At 41.5% G+C, this 20,915-nt stretch overlaps 1 protein-coding gene and 1 long non-coding RNA gene across 4 annotated transcripts in view; one reads left to right on the top strand and one right to left on the bottom strand.

The window, feature by feature from the left end:
- Positions 1-751: 751 nt before the first annotated feature.
- On the bottom strand, positions 752-13,438 carry LOC139186183 (uncharacterized). Of its 2 annotated transcripts, none has more exons than XR_011569687.1 (3): positions 13,366-13,438; positions 12,138-12,260; positions 752-1,060 (listed from the first exon to the last, which is right to left on the bottom strand). It is a non-coding gene; the product is annotated as an uncharacterized lncRNA (long non-coding RNA). The 2 variants fall into 2 exon arrangements; XR_011569686.1 differs by lacking the exon at positions 13,366-13,438 and adding an exon at positions 12,965-13,310.
- RB1 (RB transcriptional corepressor 1) overlaps positions 13,432-20,915 on the top strand; it is a 120,354-nt gene continuing 112,870 nt past the window's right edge. The window contains exons 1-2 of one of the 2 annotated variants that reach the window (XM_070800086.1): positions 13,432-13,784; positions 16,531-16,657. In XM_070800086.1, the coding sequence (XP_070656187.1) occupies positions 13,648-13,784; positions 16,531-16,657 (264 nt within the window). In that variant the 5' untranslated portion in view covers positions 13,432-13,647. The remainder of the gene's footprint in view (positions 13,785-16,530; positions 16,658-20,915) is intronic. The other variant, XM_070800084.1, reaches the window with a different exon arrangement.

Here is a 20,915-nt window from a genome sequence, read left to right on the forward strand (position 1 = left end):
TGGCAAACCATTCCAGTACTCTTGCCTAGAAAATCCCATGGATGGAGGAGCCTGGTAGGCTGCAGTCCATGGGGTCGCTGTGAGTCGGACACGACTGAGTGACTTCACTTTCACTTTTCACTTTCACGCATTGTGGAAGGAAATGGCAACCCACTCCAGTGTTCTTGCCTGGAGAATTCCAGGGACAGAGGAGCCTAGTGGGCTACAGTCCATGGGGTCACAAAAAGTTGGACATGACTGAGTGACTAACACTTGAAAAAGAAAAAAAAGTATACTCTGTTTTTTTTCCTTTATTGCACTTACCAAGGAGAAGGCAATGGCAACTCACTCCAGTACTCTTACTCTTACCTGGAGAATCCCATGGATGGAAGAGTGTGGTAGGCAGCAGTCCATGGGGTCACGAAGAGTTGGACACGACTGAGCGACTTCACTTTCACTTTTCACTTTCACAATTTTCACAAATACATTGTGTGTATCAATACACACAATTTCTTTATCTACATTTGTATGGATGGAAATTTGTTTTTCCTGAATTTTGGCTATTATGAATGAAGTTATGAATATTTGTATATGGGTCTTTTTTGAGGACTTATGATGTTTCTCTTGATTGTAGAATATGTGTGTTTTATGGTGGGTTTCTGTTTAATGTTGTAAGAAAATACCAATCCATCTCCCAAAGTGGTTGTGCCATTTTATAGTCTGTATTAGTTATCTATTAATTGCTTAACAATATTACCATGAACATAACAGCTTAAAGCAAAACACATTTATTATCTCCCAGTTTCTGTGGGTCAGGAATTACAGCTTAGCTGATCGTTTGCAAGGAAAGATGCAATCAAGGTGTTGAACAAGACTAGTTTCTCATATGGTGGCTCAACTGGAAAAGGACCTGCTTCCAGACTCATGTGGTTGTCAGTAGAATTCATGTCCTTTTGGTTGCAGGATCGAGGGCTTCATTTTCTTCCTGGCTCTTAGCTGCAGGTTGCCCTCAGTTTCCAGAGGCTGCGTGCAGTTCCTTATGTGGGGTTCCTTAAATGGTCAGCTGCTTCCTCAAGGCCAACTAAGGAGCAAGAGACCTCAGCAAGATGAGTGCTACAATCATACTACGTAATCAAGTAATCAAATACATTTAACCACGTCTATCCCATCTCCTCGGAGAAGGCAACGGCACCCCACTCCAGTACTCTTGCCTGGAAAATCCCATGGACGGAGGAGCCTGGTAGGCTGCAGTCCATGGGGTTGCTAAGAGTCAGACACGACAGAGCGACTTCACTTTCACTTTTCACTTTCACGCATTGGAGAAGGAAATGGCAACCCACTCCAGTGTTCTTGCCTGGAGAATCCCAGGGATGGGGGAGCCTGGTGGGCTGCCCTCTATGGGGTCACACAGAGTCGGACACGACTGAAGTGACTTAGCATAGCATAGCATAGCATATCCCATCTCCTTTGCCACATTCTATTGCCATATTCCATTACAAGTTCCACTCACCCTCAAGAGGAGGGGGGGAACACAGGGCAGGGATACTAAGGGGAAGGGATCACAGAGGGCCACCTTAGGAGTGTGTGGACTGCATTCTCCCACCATAAATGAATGAGAGTTTTGGTTGCTTCCTATCTTTGTCAGCATTTGGTGTTGCCTTCTTTTAAATTCGAGGCATTTTAGTTGTTGGAGAGTATGGTTTTGAGTTTCCCTATGGCAACCCACTCCAGTACTCTTGCCTGGAAAATCCCATGGACGGAGGAGCCTGGTAGGCTGCAGTCCATGGGGTCGCTAAGAGTCGGACACGACTGAGAGACTTCACTTTCACTTATCACTTTCATGAATTGGAGAAGGAAATGGCAACCCACTCCAGTGTTCTTGCCTGGAGAATCCCAGGGAGGGGGGAGCCTGGTGGGCTGCCGTCTCTGGGGTCACACAGAGTTGGACGTGACTGAAGCGACTTAGCAGCAGCGGCAATGTCTAATACACTGAACATTTCTCCATGTGCTTATTGAACACTCATATATCTTCCTTTGGCAAATGTCTTTTCAAGTATTTTAAAAGTTTTTAAACATTTAAAAAGTTGGGTTGTTTGTCTTTTTATTGTTGAGTTGGAAGAGTTCTTTATACATTCTGTTCACAAAGATTCTCACAAATAGTACTGAAATCACTGAGCCTTTATATGGAAAAAATGAGCCATCACTCCTACATCACACTATATAAAAATTAAGCTAATTGATATTTAGACTATTATACCCATCAACTACAGAATACACATCTTTTAAAAGACACATAGAAGATTTCCCAAGACAGACCATAGGTTAGGCCATAATACGAGTCTGAATAAATCTCAAATGACTGAAATCAAACAGTATGTTTTTTGGGCTTAGCAGATTCAAATTAGAGATCAATACAAAAAAATCTAGAAAATGCTCAATTATTTTTGTGTACTTGTTTTTATCAATTCCTGTGAAATAAGTGCTATGATCACTAACCACAACTAAGGATTTGTCTATTTCTCCCTTCAGTTCAGTTCAGTTCAGTTCAGTCGTTCAGTCGTGTCCAACTATTTGCGACCCCATGAATCACAGCACGGCAGGCCTCCCTGTCCATCACCAACTCCCGGAGTTTACTCAGACTCATGTCCATCAAGTCGGTGATGCCATCCAGCCATCTCATCTTCTGTCGTCCCCTTCTCCTCCTGCCCCCAATCCCTCCCAGCATCAGGGTCTTTTCCTTAAGTTCTGTCAATTCTTACATCATGAATTTGAAGTTATATTTGACATATGCATATTTAAAAGTATTATATCTTCTTGAATGATTCTTTTATCAATATGAAATATCCTTTTCGTCTCTGGTAAAACTCCTTGTTCTGAAGCCTACTTCCTTTTTTTCCTAATATTTGTTTTTATTTGGCTACACCAAGTCTTAGTTGTGGCACGCAGGATCTTTACTTGCAGTGTGCGAACTCTTAGCTGCAGTGTGTGGGACCTAGTTCCCTGACCAGGGATTGAACCGGGGCCCCCTGCATTAGTAGTGCAGAGTCGTAGCCCCTGGACCATCAGGAAGTCCCAGTCTACTTTTTTTTATATTAAAATAGAAGCTCTAACTTATGATTAATATCTTCATGGCATATTTATGTCCATCACTTTAACCTAGTCGTGTCTTCGTATTTAAAGTAAATCTCTTATATTACTTCCCTTCTGGCTCAGCTGGTAAAGAATCCACCTGCAATGTGGGACACCTGAGTTCGATCCCTGGGTTGGGAAGATCCCCTGGAGACGGGAAAGGCTACCCACTCCAGTATTCTGGCCTGGAGAATTCCATGGACTGTATAGTCCATGGGATTGCAAAGAGTCAGAGACGACTGAGCAACTTTCACTTTCACTTCCTTGTATTAATAAAAAGCATATTGTCATGTCTTGCTTTTGTATCCTGCTTTCTAATTGAAGTGTATTTCTTTTTCAGTTATGTCTTTTTTTCATTTTTTAGAGATTGATTGCTCTGTGATTATAATATGTACTGTGATGAACTAATATTATACAACTTTACATATAATGTAAGAATCTCACAATAATGATTGTATAGATTTGTAAATTAAAATTATAGTTTTTTTGTATCATAGAACACCATACATAGAATTGCACAAGTCTAAACTTATTGTATAAAAATAAAGTGAATGAAGAGAGATAACCTGTGTCTACACATTATTGTTCATCCTACATGTATTAATATATGCACTTTATCGCTTCTTCTATGAACTGGACATTGTGTGAGTGTTTGTGCTCAGTTGCTAAGTCATGTCTGACTTTTGCAATCCCATAGACTGTAGTCTGCCAGGCTCCTCTGTGGGATTTCCCAGGCAAGAATACTGGAGTGGGTTGCCATTTTCTTTTTCAGGGATCAAACCTTTGTTTCCTGCACTGGCAGGTGGATCCTTCATCACTGGGCCACCAGGGAAGCCTGAACTTGACATCACTGTATATTAAACACAACTGGTAATAACTGCTCAGTCTTATGAGAGCATCTTTAAAAAGACAACATAAATGACCCTGATCTCAGAACAAACTTCTGGGAAAAAGAAGACAAAGAATTTATGTTAGGGATTTCCCTGGCAATCCAGTGGTTAACACTCCATACTTCCAAGGCAGGGCACACAGGTTTGCTCACTGGTCAGGGAACTAAGAACCCACATGCCTCTTGGTGTGGTCAAAAGATAAAAAAGAAAAAAGATCTGTTAAATCCCCTTGTTTTTTCCTTTGTTTGATACATAAAATAAATAAGAGATAAAATTTTTCTCCTCAGACATTAAATCTCCCACATTTCTGGGTTATGCATGTCTAGGTGTTGTCTGGTCCCTCAACATCTCATTCCTCATTGCCAACTGAAAAACTCTGGGACCAGAACTTGCTGGGCTGTCCAAAGGTTAAGACCCCACTCTTCCAATGCAGGGTCATGGGTTCCATCCCTGCTCAGGGAACTAAGATCAGGGAGTACAGATGTCATAGATGAGGGGTCAGGGACTATAGATGTCATAGACGAGGCAACTCCCATTTGGCTGAGGACAATCCCCAGTCAACACTCACATTAGCTGGGGGATGAGTGCCAGTAGAAAAAGGAGATTTAAGCAAAGCACCAACAGCATCCATCCACCTCACCCCATGGACTGTAGCCCACTAGGCTCCTCTGTCCTTAGAATTCTCTAGGCAAGGATACTGGAGTGGGTAGCCATTCCCTTCTCCAGAAGATCATCCCAACCCAGGGATCAAACCTGGGTCTCTTGGATTGCAGGCAGATTCTTTACCATCTGAGCCACCAGGGAAGCCCCATTCATCCACCACAAGGGGCTAATTCTATCTCCATTCTTTCTTTCTTATACCCTTATATTTTAGTTGTTGGGGGCCACAGCATCATATATGATCAGTCGGTTTGGTGCTTATACTGTATTTTGCAAGGAGGTTCCTGCAGTCTGGAATGTGCTAAGTCTGGAGTGTTCTGTTAATGCAATAAGATCTATCTAATATAGACGTGTCCCACAGTAAAACCAGAGGGGCCCCTGGTCATGTGTTCATTGTTTCTCTTTTGTCATAAAATGGATTATTTGATCTGAGCCATTATTATGAGAGAAATCATGTCAATATATTGTTGTTCTTCAGTTGCTAAGTTGTGTCTGACCCTGTGACCCCATGAAGTGCAGCATGCCAGGCTCCTCTGACCTCCAGTGTTCCCTGGACTTTGCTTAAATTCCTGTCCACTGGGTCAGTGATACCCGACCATCTCATCCTCTGTCGTCCCTTTCTCCTCCCACCTTCAATCTTTCCCAGCATCAGGGTCTTTTCCAATGAGTCAGTTCTTCACATTAGGTGGCCAAAGAATGGGAATTTCAGCTTCACCATCAGTTCTTCCAATGAATATTCAGGGTTGATTTCCTTTAGGATCAACTGGTCAGTATATTAGGCTTCCATAAATTGAGTTGTGGTGCTGGCAGAGGCACTGAGGGCCAGGAAGGCAAGCTCATAACCACATTAGTCACCGGTTCTGATAAAGATGAATCACTATCTCCTCCTTCTCAGTATAATCAATCTGCCATCAAGTGGCAGACAGTCTTCTCAAAGAGTAATGCCTCATCAAAGGCTCAGTTTTGGTCTCCGAAAATAGCAAGTTGGGAGTTCAGCAATGGCACCAACTAGTAATCTAGCTAGAACAGAATTGGTGAAGAGACCATAGTTTTGGACCCATGCCAAGACTTTCATCCCTGCCACCATGACCTTTCTATCACAGGCTCTTTGTGCTAGCTGATACCACAATTATCTTGTTCACCTGGTGCCTGAGGACCTCTGCTGTGGTAGATGCTCTTTGGTGAAAATGAACATGAGACACAAAGATAGAAATGCTTTATTCTCAGTCCCTTAGATCCATCCACATTCTGTTTTCCAATGACTTAACCACAGAATGTGGTGTTGAGTCAAAACCCCATTGATCCCCATTCTAACTGGAGTTTAGCCTGGCGCCAAGTCTTTTAGCTTGGATTCTCTAGAAAATAGAGCCTTAGGGTCATTTGAAAGAAAAAGGAGTGAAGACGGGAGTGGGCAGGAGAGGAGGGGAAACTAATACTGGGTTGCCAAAAAGTTTGTTTGGAAGATCATATGGAAAAACCCAAACAAACTTTTTGGTCAACCCAGTATAATAGTGTAGTACTAAACTGGCTACCCAACTGACTGCTCAGTGTTGTGGACACATGCTAGTCATGGGGATATGCTACTTAGCGGAACAGACATAGATCTACCCTCATGGACAGACCTGGCTTTTGGGGCATGTAGACCATGCAGTTCTGTAACACTCCACGTTAGAAGGGCCTTGAACTTGATTTAAAGCTCTGTTGTCACCATCTTGGAAGTCTCAATAATTTTCGAACAATAGGCTCTACATTTTCATTTGACACCGAGCTCCATGAATTATGTTATCTGATCCTGTTAATATAAATTACAGTTTAGTAGGGGGATTGATCACGTTTTCTCTCCTGAAGAATGTGAATTGGTAGCATGGAGAGAAGGTTCTTGTGGCAGGAGAACAGAACAAAGAGATGAAGAATAGCAGCGTTCACAGTGCCTGCTGCTGGATAGATGACAAAATACATGGATGCAGCAGCAGGGAATCTTTCTTTGGTCTTCTGCTCTTTTTCCCTCTAAACTAATCATCAGTTCAGTTCAGTTCAATTGCTCAGTCGTGTCCAACTCTTTGTGACCCCATGAACCGCAGCACGCCAGGCCTCCCTGTCCATCACCAACTCCCGGAGTTCACCCAAACTCATGTCCATCAAGTCGGTGATGCCATCCAGCCATCTCATCCTCTGTCGTCCCCTTCTCCTCCGGCCCCCAACCTCCCCAGCATCAGGGTCTTTTCCAATGAGTCAACTCTTCGCATGAGGTGGCCAAAGTATTGGAGTTTCAGCTTCAGCATTAGTCCTTCCAATGAACACCCAGGACTGATCTCCTTTAGGACGGACTAGTTGAATCTCCTTGCAGTCCAAGGGACATTCAACAGTCTTCTCCAACACCAAAGTTCAAAAGCATCAATTCTTTGGTGCTCAGCTTTCTTTATAGTCCAACTCTCACATCCATACATGACCACTGGAAAAACTATAGCCTTGACTAGACAGACCTTTGTTGGCAAAGTAATGTCTCTGCTTTTTAATATGCTGTCTAGGTTGGTCATAACTTTCCTTCCAAGGAGTAAGTGTCTTTTAATTTCATGGCTGCAATCACCATCTGCAGTGATTTTGGAGCCCAGAAAAATAAAGTCTGACACTGTGTCCACTGTTTCCCCATCTCTTTGCCATGAAGTGATGGGACCAGATGCCATGATCTTAGTTTTCTGAATGTTGAGCTTTAAGCCAACTTTTTCACTCTCCTCTTTCACTTTCATCAAGAGGCTCTTTAGTTCCTCTTCACTTTCTCCCCTAAGGGTGGTGTCATCTGCATATCTGAGGTTATTGATATTTCTCCCAGCAATCTTGATTCCAGCTTGTGCTTCTTCCAGCCCAGCGTTTCTCATGATGTACTCTGCATATAAGTTAAATAAGCAGGGTGACAATATACAGCCTTGATATACTCCTTTTCCTATTTGGAACCAGTCTGTTGTTCCATGCCCAGTTCTAACTGTTGCTTCCTGACCTGCATACAGGTTTCTCAAGAGGTAGGTCGGGTTATCTGGTATGCTATCTCTTTCAGAATTTCCCACAGTTTATTGTGATCCACACAGTCAAAGGCTTTGGCATAGTCAATAAAGCAGAAATAGATGTTTTTCTGGAACTTCTTGCTTTTTCCATGATCCAGTGGATGTTGGCAATTTGATCTCTGGTTCCTCTGCCTTTTCTAAAACTAGCTTGAACATCAGGAAGTTCACAGTTCACGCATTGCTGAAGCCTGCTTTGGAGAATTTTGAGCATTACTTTACTAGAGTGTGAGATGAGTGCAATTGTGCGGTAGTTTGAGCATTCTTTGGCATTGCCTTTTTAAACCCTGAATAATTCAGGTAAACTGAGTAGGTTTCTATTCCTTGAAATCAGAAAGAATCTAAGCACACACATGTGGGAGGTGACTTAAATCATGGGAATGAAATAGAGCAAGAATAGAAGAGAGATGAAGATCTTCTAGGCCAGTGCTATCTCACAGCACCCATAAAGGAATGAACTTTCTAATTTTAATTTTTTGTGAAACATAAATTTTTGGAAAGTAAAATATGGAAAAGCACTAGAAAAACGAAATGAAACAAAAATGGCACACCAAACACAAGCTCACTCACACTTTCAAGTATTTCAGACATAAAACTGCATTTCGAAAAACAGAATTAAAACAAAAAATAACATAAGATAAAAGGAAAAAACTATAACAACTGCACTTTGTTCACTGAAAGTGTACAGATAGGTGATCAATATAGAGAATAGCTAATACACCCTTAATTTTCCATCACTCCACGGTCTAAACAAAAGGTTGGCAGTGAAGTGACAATTTCCTATATTAAATACTATAACAATATTTAATATTTTACATCTGTTAACATTTAAAGTTTTTAACATGATAATTGGATGTGTTTCTTCCTTGTTAAGTCCTCTAATGTAGCTTGGTTGTTGACAATGCCACTAGCATAATGTATATTTAAATTGTTTCTTTGTTGTTTTTGTTGTTATTTTCCGTTGTTTTTATTTTTATTTTTTGGCCACACTGTGGGGCAGTTGGGATCTTAGTTCCCTGATCAGGGATCAAACTCACACCCACTGCAGTAGAAGTGAGGAGTCTTAACTGCTGGACCACCACAGAAGTCCCTAAACTGTTTCTGTGTTGTATTTAAGAATACTAATAGCAGAGCAATCAGTCTCTTAAAGGTATGTTTAAGGAAATGGAAGAAAAGACTTTACTTTTTTTTTTTTTTTCGCCACAAGGCTTGCGGGACATTAGTTCCCCAAGGAGGGATAGAAACTGGGCCCAGGAAGCAACAGTGCTGGGTCCTAACCACTGAGATTTTAAAGGAAATTCAGTAAGCTCAGATATTCATTCTTAACTTTTACTCCAAATGAAGCAAATGATGCTTTATTTTAAAAATTCATTTTCAATTCTTCATCAGTAGCCTGCTCCAAAGATTTATCCTATTACGTTAATAGTTACATTTAAATTATCTTTCAATGAAAGAAAGGAATTCTGGATTCATGAATTCCCTATGTGTGTCTATTTTCATAGAAAATAAAAATCCAAAATGTTTTCTCAAATTCATAGTTTTTTTATGTTTTATGTATAAATGCCACTGAAATTTGATGGCCTTGCTTCATCAGTCAGTTCATAGTTTCAGTACTTGGCTATGAGATATGGCTGTGAACTCAGTAGATGGGGAATTTCACTTCTAAGCAAAGTTAATACAAACACTCAGATATTTAATTCTTTGGAATTACTTCTCTGGTTATTATTCAGTTTACTACTATCATTACTAACCCACTACTGACGTGTCTTTTCTTGACAAGACAGAAAAGGCTTATTTCACCATCTGTAATTTAGGGTTAAAAATAAATGACACAAATTTTACTTCCCAACTTTAGCTGTGAATTTCAAAAACAGGCTTGATTAAAAATGAAAATGGCTGTAAAAATAAAATGACTGTAAAAATAACTAGTTGTAAACGGAAAAATTTACATTTCCACATATTTTTATTCACTTTTGGCTTACAGTTGAGAAACTAACCTTAAAAATTTCACTCTTTCACTAATGTGGTCCTATAGCACGTGACAAGGACACAGACCTACAATTCGTGCCACACACCTACTATTTGTCACACAAGTTGGAGAAATCTGAACCACTCTATACTCTGTTTAACCAGAGGTGTCCAACGATCACATGCTTGGATACTGCTGAAATGTTAAACTCCTATAAACGCTGTGAAACATTTACTCTTTTTTTTCATGTTTATAGAATGCTAATTATATTTTTGTGACCCTCATGGACTGTAGTCCACCAGACTCCTCTTTTCATGGAATTTTCCAGGCAAGAGTACTGGAGTGGGTAGCCTTTCCCTTCTCCAGGGGATCGTCCCAACCCAGGGATCGAACCCAGGTCTCCTGCTTTGCAGGTGGATTCTTTACTGTCTTAGCCAGCAGGGAAGCCTGAAACATTTACTCTTAACTTCTGTCCTTATTTCCTTGTGTACTAAACAGAAGTAGTTTGCAGACTGGCACTGGTCCAAGAACCACACTTTAAGCAGCACTGCTAGAAGAACTAGTAGAGGCGTTTATGAAGTAACAGAAGAGAGGAGGGGAACAAGGAGACCACGAATTTGTGGAAGACTATGGAAGCTTTAAGAGGAAGTAGTTCACTGTGTTAACTGCAATAAAGGTCAAGTAGGTTGAGACCAAAAGGAAGCCATGAGTTGACAATTAGGACACTGGTGACCTTTGAGAGAGTGGTTTCAGTGGAGCGCTGGAGGCAACACTAGCAGGCTGAGGAGTTGCAAGAGAAGCGCACACGGGGACTACCCTTTCAAGAAGCTAGATGGGAAAGAAATGGAGACAGTGTGGCAGTTTACAAGGAGGTCGAGGGGCTTTGCTGATGGGCCAATGTGGTTAAGAATCTGCCTTCCAACGCGGGGGACAAGGGTTTGATCCCTGGTCCTGGAACTAAAATCCCGCATGCCACGGGGCAGCTGGCCTGTTGCTGCAACTACTAAGCCCTCCAACTCTAGAGCTGGTGCTCCGCAACCAGAGAAGGCTCACGCACCACAATGAAGAGGCTGTGCACCAGGACAAAGAACCAGCACAGCGAAAAAAAAAAAAAAATCAAAAAAAAAAGTCAAAGGTAGACTTAGACTACGGAAGGCTTAAAAAAAAAAAAAAAGGTCTGATATCACTGAAGGGGCCTCAAACTGAAGAGAGTTCTGTCTCCAGGTAGAAAATCTAAGACAGAATTTTTTTTTTTTTTTTGGTTTTACAGTAATCTTAAAACTACTATGAAGGTGCAGAAAGATCGGGGGAAACTTCCTTGGAGAATCTGTAGACTTTCTAACACTTCTTTGGCAATGCAACAGAAAGCTGTGGGAGGAATACAGGGATTTTTAATTGACTCAGTTTCTCCTGAGTTTTGTATAAGGACTTTATTTTGGCTACATCAAACAGTGTACATGACCTTAGTTCCCCAACCAAGGCTCAAGCCCGTGCCCCCTGCTTTGGAAGCGCAGAGTCTTATCCACTGGATTTAATGCTCAGAGACTTAACCACTGGGAATTCCCAGGACTTTAAATGTATCCATGGTAAGATACACATCGTTTTGTAAAGTGAGAAATCTCTGAGCTATCATAATTACAGTAAACTCAGGTATTGACAAAATAGGTTTAATAAAGCAAGTCATATCTATATATGAAGAGAGTTTACTTCAGTTCCCAGACTTTCCTCTACTTTGACTCCATCCCGAGTTTTAGCAAAGAAGCATTTACCGTGTGCCCAACACCATGTTAGGTACTAAGGCTACATTAATGACTAGTCTCTATATGGAAGGAGTTCACTGGAGCAAAATTATTGGTTTTGATGCTTTTTGGTGGAAACAACTGAAAAGCCCAGCTCCATCAAGGTCAGCTCCAGGGCCAGTCAAATCAGAGGCTCAGTCACGTCACCAAAGACCCAGATTTTCTGATATTACTACTGAGCTATCTTTAGTATTTCTGCCTCATCCTCAGGTCAGCTTGTCTTAAGTCACTATGGCTGCAGCAATTGCAAGTGACACATTCTCAAAATAGTTAAGGGGTAGAACTATGTCATCTGTATCTCATTTTAGAGGCTCCCAGCTGACTGTCTTTGATCTTGCAAAAACCAAAACTGCATCTTACAAAAACCAAAACTGTACGCTGTGTTCCTTACTACCCTACTTGAATCCTGGGAAAAATGAGTGGAATTACCGCTGTGATGGTATTTGGCCTCTGAAGTTGGGTCTGGGCATGGACCCTAACTCCTGATAAACTTTTGAGTCCACAAGAGAGAGTTTCTGAACTTAGGCAGAACTTGTTGTTGAGTAGGCCAATAACTGCTAACCCCTTTTCACATTCTGGCATACACCATAATATACACAGAAAATGATAATCCATTGTATGGCCCACAGGGATAAACCCAAGAGCTACCACTTGCCTGAAGGCGTTGGCTGCCTCAGCCCTGCTGAGCTGTTCCAAGGATGAGGGAATTCACATCAGAGCACAGCTGTATTTTATTCATAGCACCTCAGTTTCGCTCCGAGCTGGCAACCCATAGCATCTGCCAGTGAGACAAAAGCAGGTACTCAAACTAGGCAATCTATTAGCATAAGTAAATACCAAGAGACAGGAAACAGTTTCTAAGTCAGTGTTTGACCACAGTAATTCCTGCAAACTCTTTTCTGATGTCTTTGTGCCTTGCACATGCTATTTCTCTCCTCTTGGTGTTTTCTTTAACACAACGTAATGGATAAGTAGAGTCAAATATATCTGGGTTCAAAACCTCTACACCCATCGGCTCTGTGTGTGTGTGTGTGTAAGTCACTCAGTCGTATCTGATTCTTAGAGACCCCATGGTCTGTAGCCTGTCAGCTCCTCTGTCCATGGAATTCTCCAAGCCAGAATACTGGAGTACTGGGCAAATGAATTAACTCTTTTGAACCTGTTTTCCCTATCTAAAGTGTAATACGACTACAACTCATTTTAAAGGGCTGTTTCTGAGGATTCGGTAAGATAATGAGGTAAAATGGCCAGAACAATCCCTTGCGCACATAGTAAGTCCTCCTTAGAGGTGAGGTCCGTCTGGCAAACTTCTATTCAAATGCCCCTGTTCCTGTGAAGATGTCCTTTAGACGTTTCGATGGTGCTTCCTGGTTTTACGCTACTATTAAAACCGCGCAGCACCTTGTCATCAGTTCTTTGCCCGCAGCCCCCACCCCTCTTCCCTCAAAGAACTCTCAAAAGGCCAGGTTCGTCGTCCCATACTTGGTCTCCGCTAGTAGTGGGCAATATCCAGCTCCTCATAGGTGTCCCAGAGGGTATTTGTTTTTGTTTTGGCTGACTTCGCTTAACGGATTGAGCGGGAGGAGCGCGGGCGAGCGGGAGGGTGCCGCCCACGGAGGAGAGGGGCGTGCCCGCCCCGGGTGCGCTCGCCCGATACTCCCCGGCGGGGGCCTCGGCTGTAGTCCCGGATCCACCCGGCTATAGCGAGGGAGCCCGCGCGTACCCACCGGGCCGGGCAGCGCCCTTACTCGGCCACCCACGCCCGCAGGGGCGAGTTTCGAGAAGAGGCAGGCTGAGGCGGCGGCAGCGGCTGCTGCCTCCGGGCGGCCGCCTGAGTTGCCGGCCCGGGACTCCCCGCCCGCTCGGCCCGCGCCTCGCCTTGCCTTGCCTCGCCTAGCCCAGCACCCCGGTGCCCTCCCGACGCCGGCGGGCCCGGGAGCCTCGCGGACGTGACGCCGCGGGCGGAAGTGACGTTTTCCCGCGGTTGGCCGCGGCGCTCGGTTGCCGGGCGAGGGAGGGCCGGCCCGGTTTTTTTCTCAGGGGAACGTTCAAATTATTTTTGTAACGGGAGTCGGCCGAGGACGGGGCGTGCCCGAGGTGCGCGCGTCCTCTCCCTTCCCCGGCCCTCCTCCAGCGCCCGCCGGCGCCTGCCCAGCGAGCGCGTCATGCCGCCCAAAACCCCCCGGAGAGCAGCAGCAGCCGCCGCCGCCGCCGCCGCGGAACCCCCGCCGCCGCCCCTGCCGCCGCCCCCTGAGGAGGACCCCGAGCAGGACAGCGGCTCCGAGGACCTGCCTCTGGCCAGGTGAGCGGGCCGAGCCACCGGCGGCGGGCGGCGAACGGGGAGGGCGCCCCGAGGCTGCGTCGGCGGGCGCCGCGGCGTCTAGGCGGGGGCGCGTCCCCGCGGGGCGCCGGTCCGGGCGGGAGGACGGTCCCCCCTCCACCACCCCTCGCGGCGGAGCGCCCGGAGGGAGCTGACAGGGGTCTCGGTGCGGGCGCCGCCAGGGGAGGGCGGCCGGGAGGGGGTCTCGGCTCCAGCTTGACAGGTGTCGGGCGGGTGGGGCTCGGGTCGCTGAGCGAAGTGACAGGTGCCGCCTTTGCTCCGCGAGACGGCCCTGCGCATCCGGCGGGTGATTTCAAGACCCCATCACACGCAAAAGAGAAAAAAAAGAAAAGAACTAACTGGTGTCTGCTGGACAGGTTTTTCTCCCCGTTGAGATTTGTGGTCCTCCAGTGGTCTTTTGACTTTCTCTTTTGGTCTCTAACGATGCAACAGTTGGAAGTTTTTTTTTTTTTCCACCCCCTCTGGGCGCGCAGCTGTATCTGAAGCCCAGTCCTGGGAGAGACAGCCAGAAAAGCCTTGGATGCGGCGGCAGAGATGCCCGCGGACGTGAAGGGTAGGGTCCTGAGTGTCAGTTATCCCCCAGGAAGCTCGGCTGAGGCGCCTTGTGGCGTTCTCTTAGAAGGGGGTTTTCGGTCTTGAGGATTCACGGCCATCGGTAGTGACTGGTGGAACGTAACTCTTTAGAAAGAACTCGTGCCTGGGCAAAAATATTGTGAGACGTTTAGCCCAAGAGCTTAAAAGTTCCTAAACTTTTCTCTTGTTTTCCAGAACTCTTGTTGCGTATTTTCATTGGCTTCAGCGTGCTTCGTTATTTCTTCCATTTTGCCTTTCGGCTTTGAGCCAGCAAGGATCCTGGTGTCCTTGTTGTTGTTTTTTGTTTGTTTGTTTCGTTTGTTGTAGTACAAAACGAGTGTTTTTGTGCTCACGTGGAATTATTTTTCTTCTCGTAAGTGGATTCTAAATTTAAGCAAGTCTACGATAATGCAGTGGAACTTGACAAGGGAGATAATGTATTGCAACATCTTATTTTTCTTGATTGTGATGCTTTATGGTTAGAACCAAAAATTGAACGAGTATAATTATCCATTATTATTGTCAGAGTTGGCCCTGCTTTGAGACTGCACATCAATTACAGTGAAATGGGACTCCTTTCTGTCTCCTTCCCACAGTTCTAGCCCATCAGCAGGTCCTATTTCTTTCACCTCCCCCTGCACTAAGAGAATTCGGGACAAATTGTTAAAGATTGGGAAAAGCTTTTGGAAATGGCTTGTGAAGGGCTATTAGAAATTCATATATGACTGTCTTATCAATTAAAAATCATTCTCACTAGTGGGGGAAAAAAAAAAGAAAGCCCAGGGATGTTCTAGGAGAAGACATTAGTTTCTGATTAAACTCTGATATGTCCAGTATTTTCCAGTTTCCCTTTGGTAAGAGCAGTGAAGTCTACTGCAAAGAACCCTGTTATCCACAGAGCATGGAAGCATTCTTGAATATTGTAGAGTAACCAGAAATGTTGAAGTTCTGACCATCACCTGGGAAAAGAAAGTCTTTTTTTCCTTCTATTTTCAAACACTTAATTTTATATACTTTTAAATGACGAAACTATCACAAATTCTTTAAGTCAGAACCACGCAAGATAGTCTGTTCTTGATTATTCTTACCCATAAAATGTGTCCTTATGGGCTATCAAACTACGGGTTAACTACTTAACAGAGATAGAACCACTGCCTGGCAGTCTGAAGCCAAGAATTTTACCTGGGGTGGGTTCAGGGCCCAGTCCAACTGCATTTCCAGTGATGGAGCCCATGTCAACTTTGAGAATTGAAAGTTTACTTAAGGGAAACAGCACACCATCTTCATTCTTGAGATAACCAAAAGTTAATTATGTTTCAGAGAAGGGTTGGCAGTCTGGAATAGTGCTCAAGGGCCAGGATTATAGAGTTAGATTATTGGGTTTCTATCAGGGTTTCTGACATACTGTCTGTGATTTCAAGTGAGTGCTTTAACTTCTCTGATTTGGTATTTATCTGTAAAACAGGGTAAGAGGACTTATCTAATAGGCCGATGTGGGGATTCAATCTACCTTCATCTAAGGTACTTTGTGTGGGATCATAATAAATACTAAAAAATTATAAGCTATTCCTTGTACTACTACTATTATTATTAGAGGTCAAGTAGACATTAACTGATTGAAAAAGAATTAGCCAAGAAGAATTTTTTGACTGCCTGTCTTGGTTAAGGAAAATCAGGAAGAAAAGGCTGAATTTAATCCTCATCTAAGAACTACTAGTAAGTAGATTAAATAAACCACTGTGAAGGGTAAACTGAATTTTAGCAAAAGTTAGTGATATTAAATTGGTTTTGTAATATTATCTATTGCTTTCCTCTTGCTGTTAACCAACCCAACTTTCCCAAACAGTTTTAGCTCTTGTACTTACTTTAAGCTACTTTGCTGCTCTGAAGTATGTGATTCACCAGACCAGCAAACATTTTTCACTGTGTGGTATTACCATTCTGGAAAGACTGAAAAAGATGAATATATGTTTAAATTCTAAGTGTAATTTTTTTCAAAGATAAATAAGATTCTAAAGTATTTAGTGATGCTGTCTTTCAGGATAGTGCTATTCTGTGCAAACTATTGAAACAAATATTTATCTGATTAATTTGATTGAAATATGTGCCTATTATATATTTTTTCATTTGGTAGGCTTGAGTTTGAAGAAACTGAAGAACCTGATTTTACTGCATTATGTCAGAAATTAAAGCTACCAGATCATGTCAGAGAAAGAGCTTGGTTAACTTGGGAAAAAGTTTCATCTGTGGATGGAGTATTGGTAAGGAATGTCAAAATTTTTTGAAAACATTTTCTTAATTTCAGAAATAATTTTTAATCACCATAGAAAATTTGGAAAGTGGAAAATTTATAAAGCAAAGCTACTAATAATCCTATTACCCAGAGGTAGTTTATTTCTGATAACATTAAAAATTTTTAAAAACCCATCTCTCCATGTAAGCCCCTTACCAAAGTATTTTAAAACAAATCTTAGGTTTTATATTTTATTCATAAATAGTTCACTATGCTATAAAGACTTTTTAAAAAACAAAAAATGACTCATAAAATAATTTTAATATCATAATGCATAATCAGTATTGAAATTTCCTGATTGCCTTATAATTATTTATTTAGAATTCAGAATCTTTGATAATATTTTGATATTCCATTTTTTCTTGAATACATACACATATATATTCAACATCTATGTATATAATAATATCACTAGCAAATAATTATTGACACTTTATATGTACTAGAGAATATTGTAAGCACTTTGCAAGTAACTCATCTGACAAGCCTTTAAGATGTGAAGCATAAAATCCTTATTTTACATGTAAAATGTAAAATCTTCATTTTATAAATGAAGATACTGAAGCTGAGTGAGATTGAGTAACTTAACTAAGGATCTTGACTAATAAGATCTAAAATACAGATTTGGGATCATACATATAGTTATATATGTAATTATATGTAGTTTTTGTAAAATTAAAAAAATTTTTTTTCTTAACATGAGCATTTTATGTTGTTAAATATTTTTTGATATATTTGATAATGTCATTTCCAGTGGTGTTATAATATTTTATCCATTAGATGTATTCTGATTTGTTAGCTTTCTGTTATTTGACATTTCCCCCCCAACTTTTTGGAGCTGTATACACAATGTGATAAACATCCTTATTCATAAGAGTGATACCTGGCACAAATTAAGTCTTCAATTATTTGTTAAATGGATTAATGAACAAATCTCTGATTATTAGGATAAATTCTTACAATTTGAATTACTGAGTCAGAAGCTATGAGCATTTATAAAACTATTGGTAATTTTTGCTAAATTGCACTCTAATCACTTTTAATGAGTTTACGTTTTCATTCAGCATTGTATTAGAGTACACTGCTGACTTGGTTTTTTACTCATCCAATCAACGCAGCAAAATATGTTTATATACATCCCATAAAAATACTATTTATAACTGTTAAAAAAAATCTCTAGTGTTTTAGTCTGTTTGGACTATTAAAATAAATATCTTAGACTGGATAGCTTGTAAACAATAGAAATTTATTTCTCACTGTTCTGGAGCTGGGAAGTCCAAGATCATGGTGCAGGCAGATTCTGGGTCTAGTAAAGGCACACTTCTTTATTCACAGGGAATTCACAGATAGTGCCTTGTCACTGGCCTCAGTTGGCAGAACCGGTGGGAGCTTTTGCTGGCCTCTTTCAGAAGGGCACTGATTCCATTCATGAGGGCCCTTCCCTACTGACCTAATCACTCCTGAAGGCTCTACCTCCTGATATCATCTTGTTGGGCATCAGGTTTTCAGCATCTGAATTTGAGGGGAACACAAGCATTCGGTCTGTCAGTTCAGTCGCTCAGTCGTGTCCGACTCTTTGTGACCCCATGAATTGCAGCACGCGAGACCTCCCTGTCCATCACCAACTCCCGGAGTTCACTCAGACTCATGTCCATCGAGTCAGTGATGCCATCCAGCCATCTCCATCCTCTATCGTCCCCTTCTCCTCCTGCCCCAATCCCTCCCAGCATCAGGGTCTTTTCCAGTGAGTCAACTCTTCGCATGAGGTGGCCAAAGTATTGGAGTTTCAGCTTCAGTATCTGGTAATAAAAAAAAAAGAGAAAACAAACCTCACAATTTCCAAAGATTTGAACATATTCTAGAACTGCATACTAAAAAGGCATTCTTGAAGTATCTTGGATGAATGACTTTGGTATTATCATCCCAAAGCACCTAATATGTATTTCCACTGATTTGGGTACATCATGTACAAAGCCATTTCTTTGCGTGTGCTGTTAAAGAGAGTCATCACTCCTTCACTTCTCTATCTTCCATAAATACTAAGCTTTTACTTTTCAGAAAGTTGAAAAGGGGTAGTTGATTATAGACAGTATTGGTATAGTATTGGTAAGTGCAGATAGTTGCCAAATAAGTGAGTTGTGTTCCAGCTTTCTTGAAAGTGAAAGTCACTCAGTTATATGGAACTCTGATCCGTGGAATTCTCCAGGCCAGAATACTGGAGTGGGTAGTGTTTCCCTTCTCCAGGGGATCTTCCGAACCCAGGTCTCCCACATCACAGGTGGATTGTTAACCAGCTGAGCCACAAGGGAAGCACTGGAGTGGGTAGCCTATCCCTTCTCCAGCAGATCTTCCTGACCCAGGAATCCAGATCTCTTAGTAAGTATAATAATGTAGTTAGATTTGCAGGCTAGTTCACAGGAAACTTTTTTAAAAAGACTGAATTCTAGCAGTAATAGTTTTGGGCTTCGGACCTTCATATATACATATATAAATAAACAAATGTTACTGCTTTTTATCCTACCCTTTTCTTTCTCCTGGCTTTGTCCCTATCTTCCATGGGAACTGGCATAGTTTAAAACTCATCTCCTGATGATGCTCTTGATGGGGACTAAGAGATGAGAAGTCATTCCTGGTTGTGTGCTGAGGAAAATAAGAAAGGAACTTCATGTTACAGTTGGAATTTGGGGCATCTTTTCGTTGGGTATGACAGGATGATGTTGTATTTTTCTGTTACAGTTCACTAGACTCTTCCAAGAAATGTTATTTTCAGTGATAGTTAAGTTTTTGAGAGTTGGCCTGATAATTTAATCTTCATTTATGTGGTAATTTCTAAGGGAGAATGTGACACAGTGAATGCTGAGAAGCCAGAGAGTGACAAAATGAACCTGTTTCTGATGCAGCCATTCTAGTTGTACTTGGCTATCTTCTTTGAAACAAGAAGAATGTGGTAACTCAGGGTAATTTTTGGCAACTGAAAATAGATAATGTTTATTGAAACAAAGGATGGGTTAAGAGCAAGAATTTGTCATGAGACTGGACTAACTCAAGTTTCAAATCTGCCATTTACTGCCTCTGTGATCTTGAAAAGGTACCTAAAATCTCCAAGTCTCAATTATCTTATTTGTAAATGGAACTAACAATAATTTCTGGGTCTTGGAGTTATTTGGTAGATTAAATTCATGCATATAAAGCATTTATTAGTGTAAATGAGTGCTTATATTTGGTCATGACTAATGAGCTACTGCAGAAAATCTTATATTAATATTTTTTAAAAGAATTTAAGGATCAGTTAAAATGGTTTAAGTTTTAAATGGATGTATAGTGATTCTGATGTGGCACTTTCATTAAAATTTACATTTTTAGGTTCTTGAGAGTAAAAAAAAGTTGTTTATACGTGCAGGAAAGCATATATTAATCCTTTTAAAGGAAAGGTTTGTGGTATTTTGTCTAGAAATTTCTCCTTTTTGTATAAATGTTTAGTAAGTGTGTAATATGTGGTTGCTGTCATATGATTAAATTGTGTTCATGCTGCTTAACAGCATATGAATAAAATAAGAAATTGGTCAGATGTCCTTCACATACTGTGACTTATGGTAAATCAGTTGTTGGAATATTGGTTCTCTTTCTGCATCTTGAATGACAGTGTGGCAGAGAAGAAATAAACCTTGGACCTCAGGGCAAAAAACTCTTATTGTAGTTGTAATGTAGCTATATGATTTTAGGCAAATTGGTTAATCCCAGTCTCAGTTTGCTCATCTGAAAAGCAGAAATGACATCTGAATATCATCCTTTTAGGCTTTTGCATAGGGGTGTGTGTGTGTATTTGTATGTTTGTATGTTTATTTGTGTGTGTATATATTCAAGGGCTTTGAAATATATTACCCTTGATAGAAGCATTTTAGAGGTAATTACATTTAGAAAGATAATTGAAGAGAATAGTTTGGAATTAGAGTAAAACTAGGCATTCTATTTAAGCTGTGCTGCAAAAATATGAAGAGGTTTCTTAATAACCTTAGCAGAATATATATTTTAAAATTATGTATAATGAAAATTTTCTTTACCTGTAATTTTTTAGTCCTTATACACCCTATCTACTTGAAGATGGTGCTTATATTCTGATTGCTTGTGGGTTTTGCTGAGCAAAATACATTTAAGAACATGTTTGTGTGTGTGTCGTCAGCCGCGTCTGACTCTCTGCGACCCTGTGGACTGTGAACTGCTAAAGA

Source organism: Bos indicus, chromosome 12 (assembly GCF_029378745.1).
Source record: "Bos indicus isolate NIAB-ARS_2022 breed Sahiwal x Tharparkar chromosome 12, NIAB-ARS_B.indTharparkar_mat_pri_1.0, whole genome shotgun sequence".
NCBI classification, from domain to species: domain Eukaryota; kingdom Metazoa; phylum Chordata; class Mammalia; order Artiodactyla; family Bovidae; genus Bos; species Bos indicus.